Source organism: Heterodontus francisci, chromosome 24 (assembly GCF_036365525.1).
Source record: "Heterodontus francisci isolate sHetFra1 chromosome 24, sHetFra1.hap1, whole genome shotgun sequence".
Lineage (NCBI taxonomy): Eukaryota > Metazoa > Chordata > Chondrichthyes > Heterodontiformes > Heterodontidae > Heterodontus > Heterodontus francisci.
The window spans coordinates 28,927,043-28,952,516 of NC_090394.1; the positions used below are offsets into that span (position 1 = coordinate 28,927,043).

The 25,474-nt window shown below is 44.7% G+C and overlaps 1 protein-coding gene across 3 annotated transcripts in view; it reads right to left on the bottom strand.

Moving 5' to 3' along the window:
* sdk1a (sidekick cell adhesion molecule 1a) overlaps positions 1–25,474 on the bottom strand; it is a 973,689-nt gene that overhangs the window by 226,163 nt on the left and 722,052 nt on the right. For all 3 annotated transcript variants that reach the window (XM_068055814.1, XM_068055813.1, XM_068055815.1), the window contains exons 18-19: positions 16,375–16,490; positions 6,661–6,856 (exon numbers count right to left, since the gene is read on the bottom strand). In XM_068055814.1, the coding sequence (XP_067911915.1) occupies positions 6,661–6,856; positions 16,375–16,490 (312 nt within the window). The remainder of the gene's footprint in view (positions 1–6,660; positions 6,857–16,374; positions 16,491–25,474) is intronic.

A 25,474-nucleotide genomic window follows, 5' to 3' on the forward strand; every position in this document is an offset into this window, starting at 1 on the left:
TGATAAGCCATTGGCAAACAGGATTAAGGAGAATCCCAAAGCTTTTTATACGTATATAAAGAGCAAGAGGCTAACCAGGGAAAGGGTCGGCCCACTCAAGGACATAGGAGGGAATCTATTGAACTTATTAGCGAGAGGAAGCATGGTTTTGTGAAGGGGAGGTCGTGTCTCACTAACTTGATTGAGTTTTTTGAGGAAGTGACGAAGATGATTGATGAAGGAAGGGCAGTGGATGTTGTCTATATGGACTTCAGTAAAGCCTTTGACAAGGTCCCTAATGGCAGACTGGTACAAAAGGTGAAGTCACACAGAATCAAAGGTGAGCTGGCAAGATGGATACAGAACTGGCTCGGTCATAGAAAACAGAGGGTAGCAGTGAATGGAGAGCTGTGACTAGTGGTGTTCCGCAGGGATCAGTGCTGTGACCTTTGCTGTTTGTTGTATATATAAATGATTTGGAGGAAAATGTAGCTGGTCTGATTAGTAAGTTTGCGGATGACACAAAGGTTGGTGGAGTTGAGGATAGCGATGAGGATTGTCAGAGGATACAGCAAGATATAGGTCGGTTGGAGACTTGGGCAGATGGAGTTTAATCCGGACAAACGTGAGGTAATGCATTTCGGAAGATCTAATACGGGTGGGAAGTATACAGTAAATGGCAGTTCGGAGTATTGACAGGCAGAGAGATCTGGGCGTACAGGTCCACAGGTCACTGAAAGTGGCAACGCAGGTGGATAAGGTAGTCAAGAAGACATACGGCATGCTTGCCTTCATCGGTCGGGGCAGAGAGTATAAAAATTGGCAAGTCATGCTGCAGCTGTACAGAACTTTAATTAGGCCACACTTAGAATATTGCGTGCAATTCTGGTTGCCACACTACCAGAAGGACGTGGAGGCTTTGGAGAGGGTACAGAAGAGGTTTACCAGGATGTTGCCTGGTCTGGAGGGCATTAGCTATGAGGAGAGGTTGGATAAACTCGGATTGTTTTCACTGGAACGACGGAGGTGGAGGGGCAACATGATAGAGGTGTAGAAAGTTATGAGTGGCATGGACAGAGTGGATAGTCAGAAGCTTTTTCCCAGTGTGGAAGAGTCAGTTACTAGGGGACATAGGTTTAAGGTGAGAGGGGCAAAGTTTAGAGGGGATGTGCCAGGCAAGTTCTTTACACAGAGGGTGCTGAGTGCCTGGAAGTTGCTGCCAGGGGAGGTGGTGGAAGCAGGTACAGTAGCGAAGTTTAAGAGGCATCTTGACAAATACGTGAATAGGATGGGAATAGAGGGATACGGTCCACGGAAGTGCAGAAGGTTTTAGTTTAGACAGGCATCAAGATTGGCGCAGGCTGGGAGGGCTGAATGGCCTATTCCTGTCCTGTACTGTTTTTTATTTATTTATTTTTTATTTAGAGATACAGCACTGAAACAGGCCCTTCGGCCCACCGAGTCTGTGCCGAACATCAACCACCCACTTATACTAATCCTACACTAATTCCATATTCCTACCACATCCCCACCTGTCCCTATATTTCCCTACCACCTACCTATACTAGGGGCAATTTATAATGGCTAATTTACCTATCAACCTGCAAGTCTTTGGCATGTGGGAGGAAACCCACGCAGACACAGGGAGAACTTGCAAACTCCACACAGGCAGTACCCAGAATTGAACCCGGGTCGCTGGAGCTGTGAGGCTGCGGTGCTAACCACTGTGCCATACTGTTCTTTGAATAAGGTCAGAGCCTGTGCAGTCAATAACAGAATGGATAGCTAGTTGGCTGCAAGACAGAAACAGAGCATAGTGGTAAAGGGTAGCTATTCAGAGTGGCAGAGGGTAGAAAGTAGAGCCCCACAAGGATCAGTGTTGGGATCACTTTTGTTCACAACATATAACAATTTAGACATAATTTCTAAATTTGTGGATAACTGCAAACTGGGGGGGTGCTCACAGACCTGAAACGTTAACTCTGCATCTCTCTTTACAGATGCTGCCTGACCTGAGTATTTCCTGCATTTTCTCTTTTTATTTCCGTTTTCCAGTATCTGCAGTATTTTGCTTTTATCTTGGTTAGACCACAGTTGGAGTACTGTGTATAGTTCAGGTTGCCATACTATAAAAAGGATACAGAGACATTGGAGAGAATGCAAAAAAGATTTAAAAGAATAACACCAGAACTGGTGATGTTTCCCATCAGGAGTGAATTAAAAAAGAAGACTCCTGGACCCCCGAGGTGCACTGCACGTCGAACAGGGAAGAGCTGGTGCATCTCATTGAGCCTAGTAACCTGGCTATTCAGCATAATTCAGGCCAAGGTCAAGGAAATTCCCAGTCAGCAAGCAACGACCTGTCCTCTTCTGATGATGGGCTATATTTGAGGAAGACTGATGCCCCTGAAAAGCGTCAGAGAAGGTCCTCGGCTGTATTCGTGATGGATTTATGCAAGTGTGAGCTGCCACGATGTATATTTTTTGCTCTACGTCTAGAATTTTTTGCTTCTGGATATTTATTATAAAGGAATTTGATTAGTTGCTTTACAAGACTGGCTTACGTGTAATGTTTTCTGCCAGGTTATGGACAGAAGATGTGGGTAATCCCATATAAATTCCAGTATGTGAATTATCATAATTAGAGTTAATTGTTAGGGCTGGGCTATGCTATCTTTGCAGGATAGGATGCAAAAGAGCAGATTGCGGGAAGGGAATAAGTGAAGGGACATGATTTACTGAATGAGAAATGGTATTTAAGAAATCAGAAATCTAATAAATAAGAGCTCATTTCAGCCAGGGCAGCATTTGAACACTACAAATGGACTCAGTGCTTCTGCACAGGGGATGTGTTGTGAGGTATGGGAAAGGGAGTGAGGAGGTGGCGCCGGGCAGGAAGAAAAGCAAGTCAAGCAGGGTTTATATTTCTGATTGCTATCCATTACATCCCTGATGGAAAGTGCAAATGTAGATGTCAGATAAGAATGGAATCAGGCTGTACTGTGACCCTGCCCTCATGGTTACATTCACTACCCAGGCTTGGCAGTGAAGAATTATTACTTATGCTTTTGAATACGCTTGCGTACATTACAGCAATGAATACGCTTCAAAGCCAATTTATTGGCCATTCAATGCTTTGGGATGGATAAGGTATTACATAAATGCAAGTTTGTTCTTCCTTAAATGGATTTAGCATCCTGAAATACATGCATTCCCAATGAAGATTCATTATTATCATGGGTGTTACATAAGACAAGTCATGAGAATTCTCAAATAGTTGTCAAATACAATAATTTGTGACCGACAACAGCAAGCATCCTTTTGCCATGCTTTGTCAACATTTGTGTACAATTCTTGAGGACAGACTACAAAGGGAGGAGCTGATACAAATCCTGGGAATTAACTCAGCTAATGATGTAGGGGTGTTGTTATGGTCTGGCTTGCACCCACAGCTGGCTTGTGCTGATTAATTTGGTCAAACAGCAGGAATGGCTTCTCTTTTTTAAGGTTAATTTGTTGACAACACTTACCTGAGCCCAAAAGGAAGGTAAAAGTGGACAGCGGAAACATTACATTTCTCATTCTCTTTATCTGATGGAAGCCAGAAGTAAGAAGGATGCTGCAGAGAGAGAGATAGAGACAGAGACAGAGAGAGAGAGAGAGAACCAATGGCAAAATCTTCAACATCTGGTGCTGCATGGAAAAATTGCGCTGCTCCATCATGAACCATGTCAATTGCAATCACCAGCACATACAGGTTGACTCAGGTGATATTGAAGTGTAGATGTTGAAGTGACAGTGCAATTTTAAGCTCTTAAAAAAGCCAGAGACTGAGATATCAGATAGGAAGCATAACACACTTGAGCAGAGACTTACGAGATGTCAGACCCTGGCTGTTAAGCATTTAGATGATGATCACAGCATCCTGCCAAATGCTAGTAGAGCATTAGAACCACGTGAAGGCACTGCAAAACTTTGCCGCAGATAGCAGTAAAGTCAGATGCCAGCCTTTACAGCACTATTAGAGAAGGTTCCTCTATAATGCAGAGTAACCTGGAGTGAGTGGCAGCACCAAGAACCTCTACACTCCTCCAATAGAAAACAGAGGCCTCCTGCTAGATAACTCCATGGATATATTGAGCAATGATCTTCTGGAACAATACATCCTTGTAGTTGGTTATCTATAGGAGGATTTAGATTTTTTCAGTGCTGCCTTATAAGTCTGGCTTCTCAGACTGCTTGTCTCTCTTCCTCTCGTAAAAAATGAATCATTAAGGGAGGAATCCCCATGGGGAAAATGTTTTGCAGCCTCTCCATTCATTTTGAGAAATTCCATCATTAAGAAACAGTGGTGAGGCAAACTTCTAAATGAAGCTCAGAAATGAAGAGCAAACAAATTTTGACAAAACATCAATCCAAAGTAAATTTATGACTCTCTACCTAAAAGCACAGCGAAACACAGAAATTCACTTTCAAGATTCCAGCATCAGTGTTTCTCATTTGGTATTCTGTATTATCCCTCTTTATGCTTGAACTCGCATCGTTCTCTAGTTTCTCTCCTATCTCCCCTCATGCCGTCTCTGAGCTCAACTTTTCCATGAGAGCTACCTTCTGCTCCCTTGACCCTAATCCCACTAAAATGCTGACCACCCAGCTTCCCTTCCTGGCTCCCATGTTAACTGATAGTACCTCTCCTCAGATACTGTCCTTCACTTTTTCAAATTTGCCATTATCACCCCTCTCCTCAAACAAATTAACCCTCGACTCCTCTGTCCTTGCAAATACAGCCCCACCTCCAACCTACCACTTCCAAAGTCTTTGAATGTGTTGTGGCCTCCCAAATTCATGCCCATCTTTCCCAGGATTCCATGATTTGAATATCTCCAATCATCTTTCTGTCCCTGCCACAGTACCCAAATGGCTTTTATCTGTCACAAATGACATCCTATGTGAGTGACAAAGATAAATTATGCCTCATCATCCTTCTTGACTTGTCTACAGGCTTTTACATGGTTGACCACATCATCTTCATTCAACGCCTCTCCGCCGACATCCAACTGGGAGGGACTGCACTTGCCTGGTGCCACTCTTATCCAGCTAATTGAGGCCAGAGAATCACCTGCAATGGCTTCTTTCTCTGCTCCAGCACCGTTATCTTTGATCTTCACCAGGCTCTATCCTTGCACCCCCTCCCCACCCCATTTCTCAACTACATGCTGACTCTTGGCAACATCATCCAAAAACACAGCATCCACCTGCTGTGGATTCACCTGTACGCTGATGACACCTATCTAGCTCACCATCATCTCTCTCGACCCCTCCCTGTCTCTAAATTGTCAGACAGCTTGTCTGACATCCAGTGTTAGATGAGCAGAAATTTCCTTCAATTCAATATTGGGAGGACCAAAGCCATTGTCTTCATCCCTCTCCCTGGCAACTGAGGCTGAAAAACTCCTTCATCCTTTATTACCTCTAGACTTGATTATTCCAACGAATGCATGGCTGGCCTCCCACGTTCAACCCTCTATAAACTTGAGGTCCTCCAAAATTCCGCTGCCAATATCCTAACTCCCGTCAAGTCTTATTCACCCATCACTCCCTTGCTCACTGACCTACATTGCCTCCTGGTTAAGCAACGCCTCCATTATAAAATTCTCATCCTTGTGTTCAAATCCCTCCATGGCCTCACCCCTCCCTAACTCTGTCATCTCCTCCAGCCCCACAATCCTCCATAATATCTGTGCTCCTCTAATTCTGGCCTCTTTAGCACTCCCAATTTTAATGGCCTCACCATTGGTGGCCATGCCTCGGTCCTAAGCCATGGAATTCTTCCCTAAACATCTCTGCCTCTCTACCTTCCTTTAAGATGCTCCTTAAACGCTACCTCTTTGACTAAGCTTTTGGTCATTAGCCCTAATATCTCCTTATTGACTCAGTGTCAATGTTGCTTTATAACCCTCCTATCAAGTGTTTGGGACATTAAAGGTGATATATAAATACAAGTTGTAGTTGTTGTGGTAGAGCAGCATATCTTATGACAGAAATGATAACATTTAGAACTTTGATGAGACCATCTTGGCCTAACCCTATCATTGGCATGGCTGTACCTTAGCCATGATGGGTGCACCTTCCACCGTCTCTCACTTCCGGCAGAATTCAGAGAAGAATTTAAATGGGTCGTAAAATCAGTAAGCCATCTCTCATCCTCAAATTCAAACTCCAACAGATAGATCCGCTGGGTTGATACCTCACCAAATTATCAGAATGTTGGGGCCCAGGTTTTCCTGTATAACAGAAGTATTAACACTCCTTTTCACTTTCAAATATGAAGTTCTTTCTTCAAATTAGCCAGTCCAGAATTAACATGGATATATGCACATAATACTCTAACAAATTACACACGCCTTAACTTTTTTGGGTTGGATTGCACTGGTCTATTAGAAGGAGCAGAGAGTTATACAAATTATTCCCACTCACTCTCTGGGGAGAAGGGGAACCAGTCTGAAGACTAAGTTTATGAACAAAGGCAACTGTAAATCAGCATAGGCTTCGCTAGACATCTGAACGTGGCTTCCAATTAGCTCCAACATAGCACAGATCCCTTTCAAGCATCATTGTGAATGTGGCTCAATACCTGTTTAATATGCCTATGGCGTCAGGCAACTCTTCTCAAATACTTACTATCTTCGTGGGTCTGAATGAGCTTGGGTGGACTCCTGGTACCATCACCTGGCGTTGTAAAGCACAATACGGATGTGTAGTATTTTGTGAACTTGCTGAGGCCTGTAAAGAGTCCTTCATGACGTGTTCCATGGAAATCAGGTGTGATGGTCATCACTGCAACTGCATTTGGTGAGTCCACAGTCCAAGTAAGGAGCTGATGAGAAAAGGTTAGAAATATTATGAATAGGGAAGTTTACAATTTCAAAATGAAATATTTCTTTCTCCTTCTCCCCCCTCCTTTCTTCAAGATGTGATGTATGCTGAGAAATGGTTTGACCAAGTGCTGGTGGCTCACCAGTACTTCAGCTTTGTGGCCGATCCAATTTCCTTTTGAAATCATTGATTGCCACCTACACTTCCACCTCTTGGCTGCGAGTTCCAGGTCATTACCACTCACTGTGTAAAAAAAGTTCTCTCGCATTCCACCTGTATCTCTTGCCCAAAATCTCAAATATGTGTCCCCTAGTCCTTTTATCATCTGCTGCTGGAAACAGCTTTTCTTGGCCTACCTTATCTAAACCTGTCATAATCTTGTACACCTCTAACAGATCTCTCCTCAACCACTTTTGCTCCAAGGAGAACAATCCCAGCTTCTCCAAATTAATCTTGTAAATAAAATCCCCCATTCTTGGAACCATTCTGCTAAATTTCCTCTGCACCCTCTCAATGACCCTCAATTCCTTCCCAAAGTTTGGTGACCAGAACTAGATACAATACTCTAGTTGTGACCTAACTAGAACTTGATAAAAGTTTGGCACAGCTTCCCTGCTTTTGTACTCAATACCTTCATTTATAAAGCCCAATATCCCATATGCTTTGATAACTACTGTCTCAATATGTCCTCCCACCTTCAAAGATCGATGCACATGAACCCCCAGGTCATTCTGTCCCTGCAAACTCTTTAGAATTGTGCCATTAAGTGTATATTGCCTCTCTCTATCCTTTCTGCCAAACTTCACACTTGTCTGTATTAAATTTCATCTGCCACTTGTCTGCCTTTTCTACGAGCCTATCTATATCCTGTTGCAGTTGATTGATATCCTCACTGTTTGTCACACCTCCAAGTTTGGTATCATCGGCAAATTACTCTTTACTCCAATATATAAGTTATATATATCAAAAAAAGTGTTCCTTGGGGAATACCACTGTCTACCATCCTCCGGTCTGAAAAGCAACCACATTTCCCATGACTTGCTGTTTTCTGTCCTGAACCAATTTTTTATCCAAGCTATCACTGACCCACCTATTCCATGACTCAATTTTGTTAATCAGCCTTTTATGTGGTACTATGTCAAATGCTTTCTTAAAATACATATAGACAACATCTACTGCCTTCCATTCATCAACCTTCTCTATTACTTCATAAAAAGGTTCAATTAAATCAGTCAAACATAATCTGCCTTTTAAAAATCCATGCTGGCTCTCCTTAGTTAACCTAAACCTCTTCAAATGCCTGTTAATATTTTCCCTCATTATTATTTCTAAAACCTTACCCACCACTGATGTTAAACTGACTGACTGTAGTTACCAGGAATTTTTTTTTTTTATTCATTCATGGGATGTGGGCATCACTGGCCAGGCCAGCATTTATTACCCATCCCTAACTTCCCTTGAGAAAGTGGTGGTGAGCTGCCTTCTTGAACCGCTGCAGTCCATGTGGGGTAGGTACACCCACAGTGCTGTTAGGAAGGGAGTTTCAGGATTTTGACCCAGTGACAGTGAAGGAACGGCGATATAGTTCCAACTCAGGATGGTGTGTGACTTGGAGGGGAACTTGCAGTTGGTGGTGTTCCCATGCATTTGCTGCCCTTGTCCTTCTAGATGGTAGAGGTCGTGGGTTTGGAAGGTGCTGTCTAAGGAGCCTTGGTGCATTGCTGCAGTGCATCTTGTAGATGGTACACACTGCTGCCACTGTGCATCGGTGGTGGAGGGAATGAATGTTTGTAGATGGGGTGCCAATCAAGTGGGCTGCTTTGTCCTGGATGGTGTCGAGCCTCTAGAGTGTTGTTGGAGCTGCACCCATCCACACTCCTGACTTGTGCCTTGTAGATGGTGGACAGGCTTTGGGGAGTCAGGAGGTGAGTTACTCGCCACAGGATTCCAAGCCTCTAAACTGCATTTGTAGCCACGGTATTTATATGGCTACTCCTGTTCAGTTTCTGGTCAATGGTAGCCCCCAGGATGTTGATAGTGGGGGATTCAGCGATGGTAATGCCGTTGAATGTCAAGGGGAGATGGTTAGATTCTCTCTTGTTGGAGATGGTCATTGCCTGGCACTTGCGTGGCGCAAATGTTACTTGTCACTTATTAGCCCAAGCCTGGATATTGTCCACGTCTTGCTGCATTTCTACACGGACTGCTTCAGCATCTGAGGAGTCACGAATGGTGCTGAACATTGTGCAATCATCAGCGAACATCCCCACTTCTGACCTTATGATTGAAGGAAGGTCATTGATGAAGCAGCTGAAGATGGTTGGGCCTAGGACACTACCCTGAGGAACTCCTGCAGTGATGTTCTGGAGCTCAGATGATTGACCTCCAACAACCACAACCATCTTCCTTTGCGCTAGGTATGACTGCAGCCAGTGGAGGGCTTTCCCCCTGATTCCCACCAACCTCAGTTTTACTAGGGCTCCTTAATGCCATACTCCTTGATGCCATACTCGGTCAAATGCTGCCTTGATGTCAAGGGAAGTCTCTCTCACCTCACCTCCTTATACCCTTTTTTGAACAAAGGTGTCACATTTGCCACTTTCTAATTCTCCAATCTCCGCACCCTCCCCCCACCACCGTTTCTAGGGAAGATTGGAAAATTATGGCAAACACTTCCTCTATCTCCACCCCCCACATTCCTTAGCAACTTGGGATGCAAGCCATCTGGCCCAGGCAATATATCTACTCTAAGCATAGCCAGCCTTTCCAGTACACCCTGCCTAACAATGTTCACCCCATTCGTTACCTCTACCATCTCTGCTTCTACCGATATTTTGTCAGCATCCGCTTCCTTAGTAAACACCCATACAAAGTACACATTTGGTATTCTAGCTTTGCACTGTGCCTGTAAGCATATTACTGGCAGCCTTCTGTCATATTAGACAATGGTTTGCACCTTGGTGGTGTTACAGGTGCTTCCATTTTTTTGTTGAATTATGAGGGTTTGGGTTTTAAAACTGAAAAATAATTTCATAGATGCTGGAATGTTGCATCTTTTTTTAAAAAAGAGGTCATCAGAAGGTCTTTTGGACTGAGCTCGTAAACAAACAGTTACTGGAAGGCACCTGTTTTCAGATAAATACCCAGCAGGGGTTTTTGTTCCTGACTTAGGGAACGATGTTTACAAAGAAATGACAGGTCAAGATTTATAGGGGTCAGGAGGCTCGAGTCCTGAGATGTTTTTGGTTTCGCTTTGGACAAGCAGTTGGGATATGGATAATGGTTTGAAAAGGAGTTTAAGAAAACTTGCCAAAGGAGCAGACCCCAACTCAGTCTGTTCTAGCTCTTTGAAAAGCTTTGAGAAGTAATTATAAGAAACAGACTGAAACTGTTGCTGCATTTTTCCTGGAAAGCCTGCCCAAACTGATCTTCAACGTTGCCAGACAAGAACTGTTCTAGGAAGATCACAGTGACAGCCATCTACGCGTACTTGGGGTGACAAACCAAAACAAAGGACATCTGACATCTTTCCATATCTTCTCTTTTTTCTTCAAGAATTAGCTAGTATCTGGCCAAAGTATTCTTTTTATCAGCCTCCACATCCAGAGGATCATTCTCCGCCATTTCCGCCACCCTCAGCGTAATGCCACCACCAAACGCATCTTCCCTTCTCCTGCCGTCAGCATTCTGAAGGGATCGTTCCCTCCGTGACCACCCTGCTCTACTCCTCCATTACCCCAGACACCTCTTCCCACGCAATCGCGGGAGATGTAATACCTGCCCATTTACCTCCTTTCTCCTCACTATCCAAGGCCTCAAACACTCCTTCAGGCGAAGCAGCGATTTACTTGTACTTCTTTCAATTTAGTATACTGTAGTCGCTGCTCACAATGCAGTCTCCTCTACATTGGGGAGACCAAACGCAGATTGGGTGACTGCTTTGCTGAACACCTCCACTCTGTCCAAAAGCATAACCCCGAGCTTCCGGTTGCTTGCCATTTCAACACTCCCCCCTGCTCTCATACTAACGTTTCTATCTTTGGCCTGCTCCAGTGCTCCAGTGATCAGCAACGCAAGGTCGAGGAGCAGCACCTGATCTTTCAATTAAGCACTCTATCGCCTTGTGGACTGAACATTGAGTTCAACAACTTCAGAGCATGACTGGCCTTTTTTTAATATTTTACATTTTAATCATGTGCCTGCTTTCCATGTAGTCAGAGCTGCTCATTATTCCACTATTAACAGTCTCTCTGGACTAATGCTTTGTCTTTCACCACAAGCATTAACACACGCTTTGCCTTTATCCCAGGACAGCTTTGTTATTTAATCGCTCCTGGCCTGTCAAACACGTTCCCCTTTATTCTCTCCCCCACGCTCCCTCCCCTTCACTTGCTTAAAACCTAATTCTTTTCTAACCTTTGCCAGTTCTGATGAAAAGGTCACATATCTGAAATGTTAACTTTCTTCTCTCTCAACAGATGCTGCCAAACCCGCTGAGTATTTCCAGCACTTTTTGATTTTGTTTCAGATTTCCAGCATCTGCAGCAATTTGCTTTTATTCGTTTGTTTTTTTTGTAATAGAGCTCTAAAGAGTAAATCTCTATTTTTTTCAGTTATGCCGGTGGGGAGGGAGGCAGTGTGTGTGAGAGAGTGTGTGTGTGAGAGAGAGAGAGTTCAATCAACTGAACTTTCCGTTTCTCCTCGTTTCTTCTGATGCTCCTCTGAACAGTCAGCCTCCAGAGGTCCCGACCGTCGGGGCTGTGGGCCAGTTGTGTGTGATGTCGTCTACCATCTTCCTATCTCACTTGCTGGTGCCCTTGTATCTGAGGTATGGAGGTCCAGAATGTTGTGACCATTCAGAAGTTCTTTGAGTATATGGCCGTCATCCATCGGATGCATGTGGCCAAGCCATTGCAGATGTTGTTGGCTTAGTAATGAGTGTATACTGATGCAAATAGCATGCTTCAGGACCTCTGAGTTGGTGACCTCGTCCCACAAAGAGGATACACCTGAGACAGCAAAAGTGGAAACTGTTCACCCTTTTCTCCTGCCTAACTTATTTTGTCTGGGTCTCACTACTGTAGAGGAGTGCACTGAGGACACATGCTTGATAGACTCGCAGTTTGATGTTCTCTGCCAGGTTGCCGTTGTTCCACACTCTCTTACTCAGCTTTTGCAATACGCGTATTGATTTCATCTTCAGGTGACAGATTGCTGGTGATCGCCTAGATATGTGAAGCTATCAACAACCTCCGGTATCATATTTTCAATGCTGATTGATGGCGGTATGGCAATGTCCCGGACCATGACATTTGTCTCTCTGATGCTGATGGTCAAACCAAACACTTGGCAGGTGTGAGAGAGTCTGTCCATTTGCCGCTGAAGGTGTTCCGTGGTATGGAATGCTGGTGCAGCATGATTGGCATAGAACAACACTCTGATGAGGGACTTGGCACACTTCTGTCTTGGCTCTCAGGCGGGCAAAGCTGAACAGTTCTGTCGGTTATGGTATGTAAGTAGACACCCTGTACAGATGAACTGAAGGCATACGACAGCAGCAAAAAGAAGAATATGCCAAAGAATATCAATGCTATAACGCAACCCTGTTTGATCCCACTGCATATCTCGAAGGGTTCCAATGTTGCCCCATCGCAGTTGACCTTACCCCAAAGATTGTCAGGGATGGAGGTGATCACACTGAGCAGCTTCAGCAGGCAGCTAATTTTCTCCAGCAGCTTAAATAGACCACCTCTGCTCACAAGGTCAAATGCCTTGGTGAGGTCGATGAAAGTAATATATAGTGGTCTCCTTTGTTCACAACATCTCTCTTGCAGCTGTTGAACTGAGATCATGTCGACTGTGGGTCTTCCAGTTCTGAAGCCACACTGGGATTCGGGATAGATGTGTTCAGCCAAGATCTACAGTCTGACAATGGCAACATGGGCAAGTATTTTTCCCATGCTGCACAACAGGGAGTTGCCTCGATAGTTCTTACAATCACTTGTGGTCGCCCTTGTTCTTGTACAACATCACAATCTTTGCATCACGAGTATCCTGGGTTACTGCTCCCTCCCTTTAGCAGAGTCAGAGATGTTCATGTGGATGCTGCAGGAGTGACAATTTCCCATTTCTGATGACTTCAGGCAGTGTCGCATCATCACCTGGAGCTTTGCCAATGGCAAGCGAGTCAATAGCTTTGCTAAGCTCCTCCACTGTGAGTTCGATACCCAGCTCTTCCATGAGAGGCAGGCTCTCTGTGCAATCTAGAGCTTTCTTGCCGATGGGGTTTTCCCTCGAGTACACCTCAAGGTGGTGTTCTACCCATTTCTTCATCTGTTTATTGCAGTTGGTAATGACCTCCCCGGCCTTTGTTTTTCATGGAGCTGTTTTCTTTGCTGATGGACCTGTTGTCTTTTTGATCGCATCATACATGCCCCTAGCGTTCCCTGTGTCGGAGGACATCTGGATATTCCGACAAAGTTGTAACCAGTAGTCATCAGCGCAGCACCTAGAAGTCGATTGGCTCTTAGTGCGTTTAAAGTCTTCTCACCCTGATCTCTCTTGTAATTAATGAGAGTGGCTCTCTTGGCTTCAATGGCAGGTTCCATTACAGCATTGTTAGCCTTGAACCAGTGTTTTTTTGCTCTTGTTTCCCATATGTTGAGAGTGCAGTATTGTAAATGGTGTCTCATGGTATCTTCCATTTCAATTGGCAAGTCATGCTGCAGCTGTACAGAACCTTAGTTAGGCCACAGTTGGAATATTGCGTACAATTCTGGTCACCATGCTACAGGTTTACCAGGATGTTGCCTGGTCTGGAGGGTATTAGCTATGAGGAGAGGTTGGATAAACTCAGATTGTTTTCACTGGAACGACGGAGGTAGAAGGGCGACATGATAGAGGTTTACAAAGTTATGAGTAGCATGGACAGAGTGCTATTATAGTCAGAAGCTTTTTCCCAGGGTGGAAGAGACAGTTACTAGGGCACATAGGATTAAGGTGCGAGGGGCAAAGTTTAGAGGGGATGAGTGAGGCAAGTTTTTTTTACACAGAGGGTGCTAAGTGCCTGGAAGTTGCTGCCGGGGGAGGTGGTGGAAGCAGGTATGATAGCAACGTTTAAGAGGCATCTTGACAAATACATGAATAGGATGGGAATAGAGGGATACAGACCCTGGAAGTGCAGAAGGTTTTAGTTTAGACAGGCATCAAGATCAGCGCAGGCTTGGAGGGCCGAATGGCCTGTTCCTGTGCTGTACTGTTCTTTGTTCTTTATTTCGCTCTGTGGGGGAATGCTGGAGAGCGCCTGCGGAATGGGGTTGAGGAATTTCAACCTGATGGGGGCAGCACAGTGGCGCAGTGGTTAGCACCACAGCCTCACAGCTCCAGCGACCCAGGTTCAGTTCTGGGTACTGCCTGTGCGGAGTTTGCAAGTTCTCCCCGTGACCACGTGGGTTTCCGCCGAGTGCTCCGGTTTCCTCCCACAGCCAAAGACTTGCAGGTTGTTAGGTAAGTTGGCCATTGTAAATTGCCCCTAGTGTAGGAAGGCGGTAGGAGAATGGTGGGGATGTGGTAGGGAATATGGGATTAATGTAGGATAAGCACAAATGGGTGGTTGTTGGTCGGCACAGACTCGGTGGGCCGAAGGGCCTTTTTCAGTGCTGTATCTCTAAATAAATAAAATAAAAAAAAATAAATTGTGGATTCTTCTCTGGGTCTGCAGTATGGTTGACATTGATATAGGGATGGTCTTTCTGCTTTGAATTGAAAAGCTTCAAAGGTTGCATCCTGACCTTGGTGCATACCAGAGAGTGATCTGTGTCGCAGTCAGCGCTATGATAGTTGCGTGTGTTGAGGGTACTGTTAAGAGAGTCACATCTGGTGACGATCAGGTCCAACTAGTGCCAATATCCTGACCTTGGATGTCTCCAGGACACCTTGTGGCATGGCTTCTTCTGAAAAAAACGTTAGTCACATGAAGCTCATAGTAGCAGCGAAGATTAGGGATTCTGCGGATAGCTCCTTAAAAAACTGTTTTTTCATTTCTGTGTTGGAGCACAGATACTCATGAGGTTAAATAGCTCTATTTGAGTTTTGAGGTGGATGGAGAGAATACGTTCTGAACCATTTGTCAGGGGTTCTATCATCAAGAGCAACGAGTTGCTTACAGCGAAGCCTGCACCCCACTCACACATTTCCTCTGAACTCTTCCCCTGCCAGATGAACGTGTAATGTTTTCCGTTCAGTGATCCACTCTCAGTGAGCTTGTCTCTTGTAGGAAAGCTATGTCAATGTTCAGCCTATAAAATTCCATATCAATCACAGATGTCTTGCAGGTGGTGTTGACCAGCTACACTTTGTCAGTCCTGTGCACATGGTCCTGATGTTTCAGCTTGCCAATCAAAAAGCTGGTATCTTCTTTCTTTTCATTTGTTTGCCTGGTGCAATGGATTTGGTCCACTTATTGAGCAAAGACTCTAAGCTCCAAGCACCCATTTAAGCAGGTGGACAATGACTGATCAGCACCTTACTAATCGGGGGCTGCCTGGCTTCAGATGGGCAGGAGACAGCCCAGAGCACTCCGTTTGCTACACCAATTGAGCTGGGCTTATCACTCGTAACTGCTTTTGTGTTACACTCTGTGTCCTCTCCAGGGTACAAGCCTGGGCGAAATTTATGGAGACCCTGGGCTGCCCAAATATCAGGGACCCCTCTCGACCTCCCTGGTTGGGTACAAAGGAATGCACAGTACTTTGTTTGACATCGGCTTGGTTGCAGGAGCTGCTGGAAAGATGACATCGTCAGGCATCAGTCCGCCTTTGGGCTCCACTTCAGACTTTTTGTCAGGGATTACTTCTTGCTTCTCATCTCTCGTGAGGTATCCACAAGGCCGTGGGGCTATTTGCCCATAGCTTGGAGTTTGGTTTATGGGCGCTAGGGCGTGTCCACACCAGTGGACCTGCGCACTGCATGTCAGGGGGACCAAGCCTCCTCAGAACTCCTCTGAAGCTTTAGCCTGGGGCCACGAGGGACCCAGTTCCCACGTGTAGACAACAGCAGAGGACTTACCAATGGAAAGGCTGTGCACTGACATGGAGAGACTTGGGCATTTGGCTCTCCTTTTCCCGTTGCTGCTAGCCAGTGGTTTAGGCTGAAAATGAGAAGCACAGGAGCACACAGAAAGCAAGAAGCACACTAACTCTCTTCAACTACAAACAAGGGTGCATCATATCGACCTTCTGGACACGCTCCAAGCATATATCACCCTCTTCGTCCCCAATAGGCCCCAACCTGCCTCTTACTACCCGCTAACTATTTACATGCCGGTAGAGGATTTTTGGGTTCCCTTTTATGTTAACTACCATTCTATGCTCATATTCTCTCTTTGCCAGTCTTATTTTCCTCTTCACTTCCTCCTTCAACTTACTGTATTTGGCCAATATAACAAAGATTTCAGTAGTATTTTTTATTTTAAAAACTACACAGTATTTTATTCAATTTTTAGTTTTTATATTTTATTACCTTGTAACCTTGGTTGATACCATTAATGAACTGCTGAGGAGGAGGATCCCATGTAAACTTGATCGCTGTGGAGTTTACAGCTTCCACTTCCACTTCCTGTGGGGGTGCTGTTGGCACTGCACACAACCAGAACAACCAGTCACATTTTTTTTCACTTCACAAATGGGTACAATCAACAAAAATATGCCTAATGACAGCTAAAGAGCTTTGCAAATACTTCTGTAATATGAAACATGGATGTAAAACAATCTTTAAATGCTCCACCATCCTTGCAGCATGAAACTGACAAGCATTTTCCATTCTGCAAAGTTCTGTGAGCACGCAACAACAGAGTCTCAACTATCTGAGCTACTGTTTAATAAATGACTATTAGACATTTTGGCCTTAAAGGGACGTAGTAACGCCGTAGTAGAACATACTTTTCATTATATAGTATAATACTCTTGACCTTATAAAACAGCTTATCATCTGTGAGAAACACCACAGGAAATTACCTGGAGCCTGAAATTGACAAACACATTCCAATCTGCAAAGTTCTCTGACCAAACAATTAAACTCTCAAATGACTGCTACTTCTGTTTACTTAAGTTCAATTTGACTTTCTGGCCTTAACTGATCTTAGTACAATCATAGCAGAATAAGACCAATGATCCAAGAGACCCGCTAAAATGTATTTATACCAAATTACACATTTTATTGAAGGAATGATAAAGCACTGAAGGTAGTGGGAGTGGTGCAGGTTAATTCACCCTTCCTGGCTGTGGACATCTGTCTGAAAGTCTCATTCTGTACATCAGTCTGTTTGATATGCTCAGATATGAACTCACAATATAGTTGCAGAATTAGTTAGGCACATCATGAGAAATATGGAAATACCATTAAACAGTCAAAGTTCAATTGTTCAAGCTATACTGAAACTTTTTTTTTTAATGTGTTAGGATGCAGAGTAAAACTTAAAATGCGATCTTACAGAAGAAATTTTAAAAAAATTATTTGTGCAATGTTGGCACATGGGACGCTAGGGCTCAGAGTGGCATCCATAGGGAGTTCCTGGTCATGTGTGTGCTAACAAGAAGTGACTGAACATTATCTCATGGAAAGATGAAAAATCAGAGGTCAATCAACACAGGTTGTTCTTGTAGCAGAATGTCTCAACAATGCCATTAGTGCGGCCTGCCTACATGCTGTCCACCCACACCCGCAGCTGAGGAAATGGAACCGGCCATTAGGACAGCTAACCAAGAGGAGAAAATAAAATTTTAACTTTCCTGAACATGACTGCTGTCTGGTCCAACTAAATCTGCAGCAAACTATTGCATAAACTTGAGACTTAATCAAGCTGTAATTGATCCACTAGTTTTAAGAGTTGTTCAAGAAAATCAAGCGACTGAAATTAAGACTTGATATTTCATAACCCTGACTTGTTACTTTGAGGGCATTGATATTCACACAAGTTTTTTTTTATGGCTACTGCACATTCAGAAACGATAATTTCAAATTAGTATGACGGGTAGGAGTGGCACACAGTTGGCAGATGGAACATATGTTCGAAAGAAATGACTGCAGTGAGACTGAAAAGTGCAGATGCCAATCCTCCCTTTAATGACCAACTGCTGGAAAGAAATTCAAACTGACTAAAAAAAAGTGATGGAATTAGTGTTCGGAGATGATGGGGAGAGAGCTAGGCTTTAAAATAAGTTACTCAAAGCTACTTTTTTTCAAATTATTATCCATCCATGCACAGATAAAACAATCTATTGGTCTCAGAGCAGTTGCTGAAGGATTTGGTCATTGTGTCAGATATAAATGTTAATTTGCATTACCATAATACTGTTAGAATCCCAGAGGGCCCATGAAAACATTTGGAGTTACCGATTTTAACTGATGTCCTGATTTTCTTACCACTGGTAAATTCTTAGAACTGGTTCCTCTCCTATTCAATTGTGAACATAAATGAAGCATATTGGAGTGTGATTTTTAGGCCTCTTACTCTGGTCCATTGCTGGACAGGTGCAGCGCTTCTACGTATGCTGCATCTACCCAGATCCACTGGGATTTCCTGTCCTGCATTTTTAGCACAGACCTGACACCTGTTGGGCATAGCACTGGCAAAAGGGAAAGTACCTTCCTAGCTGCTGGCCTCAGGGCCTTCTGGTTGCTTCTGGAGAATAGCAGCAAGACTACCTCAAGACCTGAAGATCAGCTGGTTTACAAAAATTAAATGCTTACCTTCTGAGATCCTCTTTGGCCTGCTGCTAGACCCTTTCAAGCCCAATACTAGGCTAATTGACACCCCATAGCCACAAAGACAACCTTTGTACATGGGAAATGGGGGTTCCTTTCTTTGGGCACAATGGTCAGAAAAATTGGCTCATAAAGTTTTGTTACCCGCCACATTTCAGATGTCATACTTCAAAGTGTCAAAATGAATAAAGACAATGGCCCAGATTTTACAGTCAGCAGCGAAGCAATGGTGCTCACCGCAGAACTCGAAGAAAGCTGTCCACAAAGATCAAGCGATCTCTGTGGCATGGTTTCCCCTTTCCCAACAACAGTTTACATCTGGCGCCAACGCTTGGGGATGTCTTGGTATGCTGCAGCAGTGATGTAAACAAGCAGGTAAACAGCCAATCATATTGAAGTATTCATACACAGCAACCGGGAAGTTAAAAGCACTGAAAACATCTTTCACTCTTAATTTAAATTTCATATAACAATATAAATGATTATGATTGGATTAAGATAGAAGCTAAAATAGACAACATTTTTACAACATTTAAAAAAAAGTGGAATTCTTTTATTATGGAGAAATTTGGCATTCACAAATATAAAATTAGCTTCTCAGGGCCAGTGAGGGTGTTTAGCAGTAATTATGATGTTAATATGCTGTTAAAAAGGCAGTTACTCCTCATTCAACAAGGTGTAACTTTTTCCAGGGTTTTTACTGAGACCAACAGTGTAAGAATGGAAGTTCTCATCAAGTTATAACATTTCCCATTGATTGCAGTCTTGGGATGGTGGTAGTGGCAGTGGGGGGGGGGGGGGGGTGTCTCAACAGCACACCCTCTGGGGAAGTGTACAATTATTGACAGCAACTTCTGGATTTCTGTTTTATTCTTTTTCTTTTATTCTTTTTCATGGGATGTGGGCTTTGCTGGCAAAGCCATCATTTATTGCCCATCCCTAATTGCCCTTGAGAAGGTGATGGTGAGCCGCCTTCTTGAACTGCTGAAGTTCATGTGGTGTAGGTACACCAACAGTGCTGTTAGGGAGAATGCTTCAGGATTCTGCCCTAGTGACAGTGAAGGAACCAAGTCAGGATGGTGCATAACTTGGAGGGGAATTTGCAGATAGTGGTTTTTCCATGCATCTGTTGCCCTTGTTCTTCTAAGGTGGTAGAGATCAGGGGTTTGGAAGCTGCTATTCATAGAATCATAAGAATTTACAGCACAGAAGTAGGCCATTCAACTCATTGCATCTGTGCCAGCCATCAAGTTATCATCCTGTCTAATCCCACTTTCCAGCTCATGGTCTGTAGCTTTGTAGGTTACAGCACTTCAAGTACTTTTTAAATGTTATGAGGGTTTCTGCCTCTACTTCCCTTTCAGGCAGTGAGTCCCAGATTCCCACTAACGTCTGGATGAAAATGTTTTCCCTCGAATTCCCTCGAAACCTCCTCTTCCCCTAAATCTATGCCCCCGGGTTACTGACCTCTCAACCAAGGGGAATGGGGCCTTCCTATCCACTCTATCTACACCTCTCATAATTTATACACTTCAATTAGGTCTCCGGTCAACCACCTCTGTTACAAAAGCAGCCTTGCCGAGTTGCTGCAGTGCATCTTGTAGATGGGCCTGTGGTGGAGAGAGTGAATATTAAAGGTGGTGGATGAGGTGCCAATAAAGCTGGCTGCCTTATCCTGAATGGGGTCAATCTTCCTGAGTGTTGTTGGAGCTGCACTCATCCAGGCAAGTGGGCAGTACCACATACTCCTAACTTGTGCCTTGTAGATGGGGGGGACAAGCTTTTTGGAGTCAGGAGGTGAGACACTCACCACGGAATTCCCAGCTTCTGACATGCTGTTGTCGGCACACTATTTATATGGCGGTTCCGGTTAAGCTTCCGGTCAATGGTAACCCTCATGATGTTGATTGTAGGGGATTCAGGAATGGTAATGCAGTTGATAGTCAAGGGGAGATTCTCATTCTAACATTGATTTACAGAGTGAAACATTATAAGCATACACCTCCTAACTCGAGCACACCACAGTTTCAGTAAATGTCTCTTTATATGTGCTAAAGTAAAACCCCATTTAATGCCCTCCACCTGCATATAATTAAACACAATTGATATACAATTAACATTTGTGTGGTGCGAATGTTACTTGCCACCTATGAGCCCAAGCCTGAATGTTGTGTAGGTCTTGCTGCATGCAGACACAAACTGCTTCATTATCTGAGGAGTTGCCAATGGAATTGAACATTGTGCAATCATCAGCAAACATCCCCACTTTCTGATCTGAAGATGGTTGAGTCTAGAACATTGCCCTAAGTAACTCCAGCAGCGATGTCCAGGGACTAGGATGATTGGTCTCCCAAATCACACCATCTTCCTTTGTGATAGGTATAGCTCCAGCCAGTGGAGAGTTTTCCTCCTGATTCCCACTGACCTCAATTTTATTTGGGCTCCTTGATGCCACACTTGGTCAAATGCTGCCTTGATGTCAAGGGCAATCACTTTGACTTCACCGCTGGAATTCAGCTCTTTGGTCCACATTTGGACCAAGGCTGTAACGAGGTCAGCAGCTGAGGGGTCAGGACCTGAGCATCAGTTTTTAGAATTAGAATTAGAACATTACAGCGCAGTACAGGCCCTTCGGCCCTCGATGTTGCGCCGACCTGTGAAACCATCTGACCTACACTATTCCATTTTCATCCATATGTCTATCCAATGACCACTTAAATGCCCTTAAAGTTGGCGAGTCTACTACTGTTGCAGGCAGGGCGTTCCACGCCCCTACTACTCTCTGAGTAAAGAAACTACCTCTGACATCTGTCCTATATCTATCACCCCTCAACTTAAAGCTATGTCCCCTCGTGTTTGCCATCACCATCCGAGGAAAAAGACTCTCACTATCCACCCTATCTAACCCTCTGATTATCTTACATGTCTCTATTAAGTCACCTCTCCTCCTCCGTCTCTCCAACGAAAACAACCTCAAGTCCCTCAGCCTTTCCTCGTAAGACCTTCCCTCCATACCAGGCAACATCCTAGTAAATCTCCTCTGCACCCTTTCCATAGCTTCCACATCCTTCCTATAATGCGGTGACCAGAACTGCACGCAATACTCCAGGTGCGGTCTCACCAGAGTTTTGTACAGCTGCAGCATGACCTCGTGGCTCCGAAACTCGATCCCCCTACTAATAAAAGCTAACACACCATATGCCTTCTTAACAGCCCTATTAACCTGGGTAGCAACCTTCAGGGATTTATGCACCTGGACACCAAGATCTCTCTGTTCATCTACACTACCAAGAATCTTCCCATTAGCCCAGTACTCTGCATTCCTGTTACTCCTTCCAAAGTGAATCACCTCGCACTTTTCCGCATTAAACTCCATTTGCCATCTCTCAGCTCTGCAGCCTATCTATGTCCCTCTGTACCCTACAACATCCTTCGGCACTATCCACAACTCCACCTACCTTGGTGTCATCCGCAAATTTACTAACCCACCCTTCTACACCCTCTTCCAGGTCATTTATAAAAATGACAAACAGCAGTGGCCCCAAAACAGATCCTTGAGGTACACCACTAGTAACTAAACTCCAGGATGAACATTTGCCATCAACCACCACCCTCTGTCTTCTTTCAGCTAGCCAATTTCTGATCCAAAGCTCTAAATCACCTTCAACCCCATACTTCCGTATTTTCTGCAATAGCCTACCGTGGGGAACCTTATCAAACGCCTTACTGAAATCCATATACACCACATCCACTGCTTTACCCTCATCCACCTGTTTGGTCACCTTCTCGAAAAACTCAATAAGGTTTGTGAGGCACGACCTACCCGTCACAAAACCGTGCTGACTATCGCTAATGAACTTATTCTTTTCAAGATGATTATAAATCCTGTCTCTTATAATCTTTTCCAACATTTTACCCACAACCGAAGTAAGGCTCACAGGTCTATAATTACCAGGGCTGTCTCTACTCCCCTTCTTGAACAAGGGGACAACACTTGCTATCCTCCAGTCTTCCGGCACTATTCCTGTCGACAATGACGACATAAAGATCAAGGAGAAAGGCTCTGCAATCTCCTCCCTAGCTTCCCAGAGAATCCTAGGATAAATCCCATCTGGCCCAGGGGACTTATCTATTTTCACACTTTCCAAAATTGATAACACCTCCTCCTTGTGAACCTCAATCCCATCTAGCCTAGTAGCCTGAATCTCAGTATTCTCCTCGACAACATTTTCTTTCTCTACTGTAAATACTGACGCAAAATATTCATTTAACATTTCCCCTACCTCCTCTGATTCCACACACAACTTCCCACTACTATCCTTGATTGGCCCTAATCTAACTCTAGTCATTCTTTTATTCCTGATATACCTATAGAAAGCCTTAGGGTTTTCCCTGAGCCGATCCGCCAATGACTTCTCGTGTCCTCTCCTTGCGCTTCTTAGCTCTCCCTTTAGATCCTTCCTGGCTAGCTTGTAACTCTCAAGCGCCCTAACTGAGCCTTCACGTCTCATCCTAACATAAGCCTTCTTCTTCCTCTTGACAAGCGCTTCAACTTCTTTAGTAAACCACGGCTCCCTCGCTCGACAACTTCCTCCCTGCCTCACAGGTACATACTTATCAAGGACACGCAGTAGCTGCTCCTTGAATAAGCTCCACATTTCGATTGTTCCCATCCCCTGCAGTTTCCTTCCCCATCCTACGCATCCTAAATCTTGCCTAATCGCATCATAATTTCCTTTCCCCCAGCTATAATTCTTGCCCTGCGGTATATACCTGTCCCTGCCCATCGCTAAGGTAAACCTAACCGAATTGTGGTCACTATCACCAAAGTGCTCACCTACATCTAAATCTAACACCTGGCGGGGTTCATTACCCAGTACCAAATCCAATGTGGCATCGCCCCTGGTTGGCCTGTCTACATACTGTGTCAGAAAGCCCTCCTGCACACACTGGACAAAAACTGACCCATCTAAAGTACTCGAACTATAGTATTTCCAGTCAATATTTGGAAAGATAAAGTCCCCCATAACGACTACCCTGTTACTCTCGCCCCTGTCGAGAATCATCTTCGCTATCCTTTCCTCTACATCTCTGGAACTATTTGGAGGTCTATAAAAGATTCCCAACAGGGTGACCTCACCTCTCCTGTTTCTAACCTCTGCCCATACTACCTCAGTAGACAAGTCCTCAAATGTCCTTTCTGTCGCTGTAATACTCTCCTTGATTAACAATGCCACACCCCACCCTCTTTTACCATCTTCTCTGTTCTTACTGAAACATCTAAATCCCGGAACCTGCAACATCCATTCCTGCCCCTGCTCTACCCATGTCTCCGAAATGGCCACTACATCGAGATCCCAGGTACCAACCCATGCTGCAAGCTCACCCACCTTATTCCGGATGCTCCTGGCGTTGAAGTAGACACACTTTAAACCAGGTTCTTGCTTGCCAGTGCCCTCTTGCGTCCTTGTAACCTTATCCCTGACCTCACTACTCTCAACATCCTGTACACTGGCACTACAATTTAGGTTCCCATTCCCCTGCTGAATTAGTTTAAACCCCCCCGAAGAGCACTAGAAAATCTCCCCCCCAGGATATTGGTACCCCTCTGGTTCAGGTGAAGACCATCCTGTTTGTAGAGGTCCCACCTACCCCAGAAAGAGCCCCAATTATCCAGGAAACCAAAACCCTCCCTCCTGCACCATCCCTGCAGCCACGTGTTCAACTCCTCTCTCTCCCTATTCCTCGCTTCGCTATCACGTGGCACGGGCAACAACCCAGAGATAACAACTCTGTTTGTTCTCGCTCTAAGCTTCTACCCTAGCTCCCTGAATTTCTGTCTTAAATCCCCATCTCTCTTCCTACCTATGTCGTTGGTGCCTATGTGGACCACGACTTGGGGCTGCTCCCCCTCCCCCTTAAGGATCCTAAAAACACGATCCGAGACATCACGAACCCTGGCACCTGGGAGGCAACATACCAACCGTGAGTCTCTCTCGTTCCCACAGAACCTCCTATCTGTTCCCCTAACTATGGAGTCCCCAATGACTAATGCTCTGCTCCTCTTCCCCCTTCCCTTCTGAGCAACAGGGACAGACTCTGTGCCAGATACCTGTACCCCATTGCTTACCCCTGGTAAGTCGTCCCCCGCAACAGTATCCAAAACGGTATACCTGTTGTTGAGGGAAACGGCCACAGGGGATCCCTGCACTGCCTGCTGGTTCCCTCTCCTTCCCCTGATGGTAACCCATCTACCTACTTCTTTTACCTGAGGTGTGACTACCTCCCCATAACTCCTCTCAATAACCCCCTCCGCCTCCCGAATGATCCGAAGTTCATCCAGCTCCAGCTCCAGTTCCCTAACACGGTTCTCGAGGAGCTGGAGTTGGGTGCACTTCCCGCAGATGCAGTCAGCAGGGACACTCTTGGCGACCCTTACCTCCCACATTCTGCAGTGATCAGGTAATTGGTGAGTAAGTGCTGCTTGATAGCACTGTCAACGACACCTTCCATCGCTTTGCTCATGATTGAGAGTAGACTGATGGGACGATAATTGGCTGGATCAGATTTGTCCTTTTTGTGGACAGGACATACATGGACAATTTTCCATATTGTTGGGTAGATTCCAGTGTTATAGCTATACTGAAATAGCTTGGCTGGTGACATGACATGACGGGTTCTGGAGCTCAAGTCTTCAGCGCTTCAGCCAGGATGTTGTCAGGGACCATAGCTTTTGCTATATTGTGTGTGTATGGCCTTCCGAGGTTGCTGTCAGTTTCAAAGGAGTAATGATGGCCAATGCTGACAGTGTCGCCATTATTACCACTGCAAAATCCGGGCAAATCTTTTCATGCTT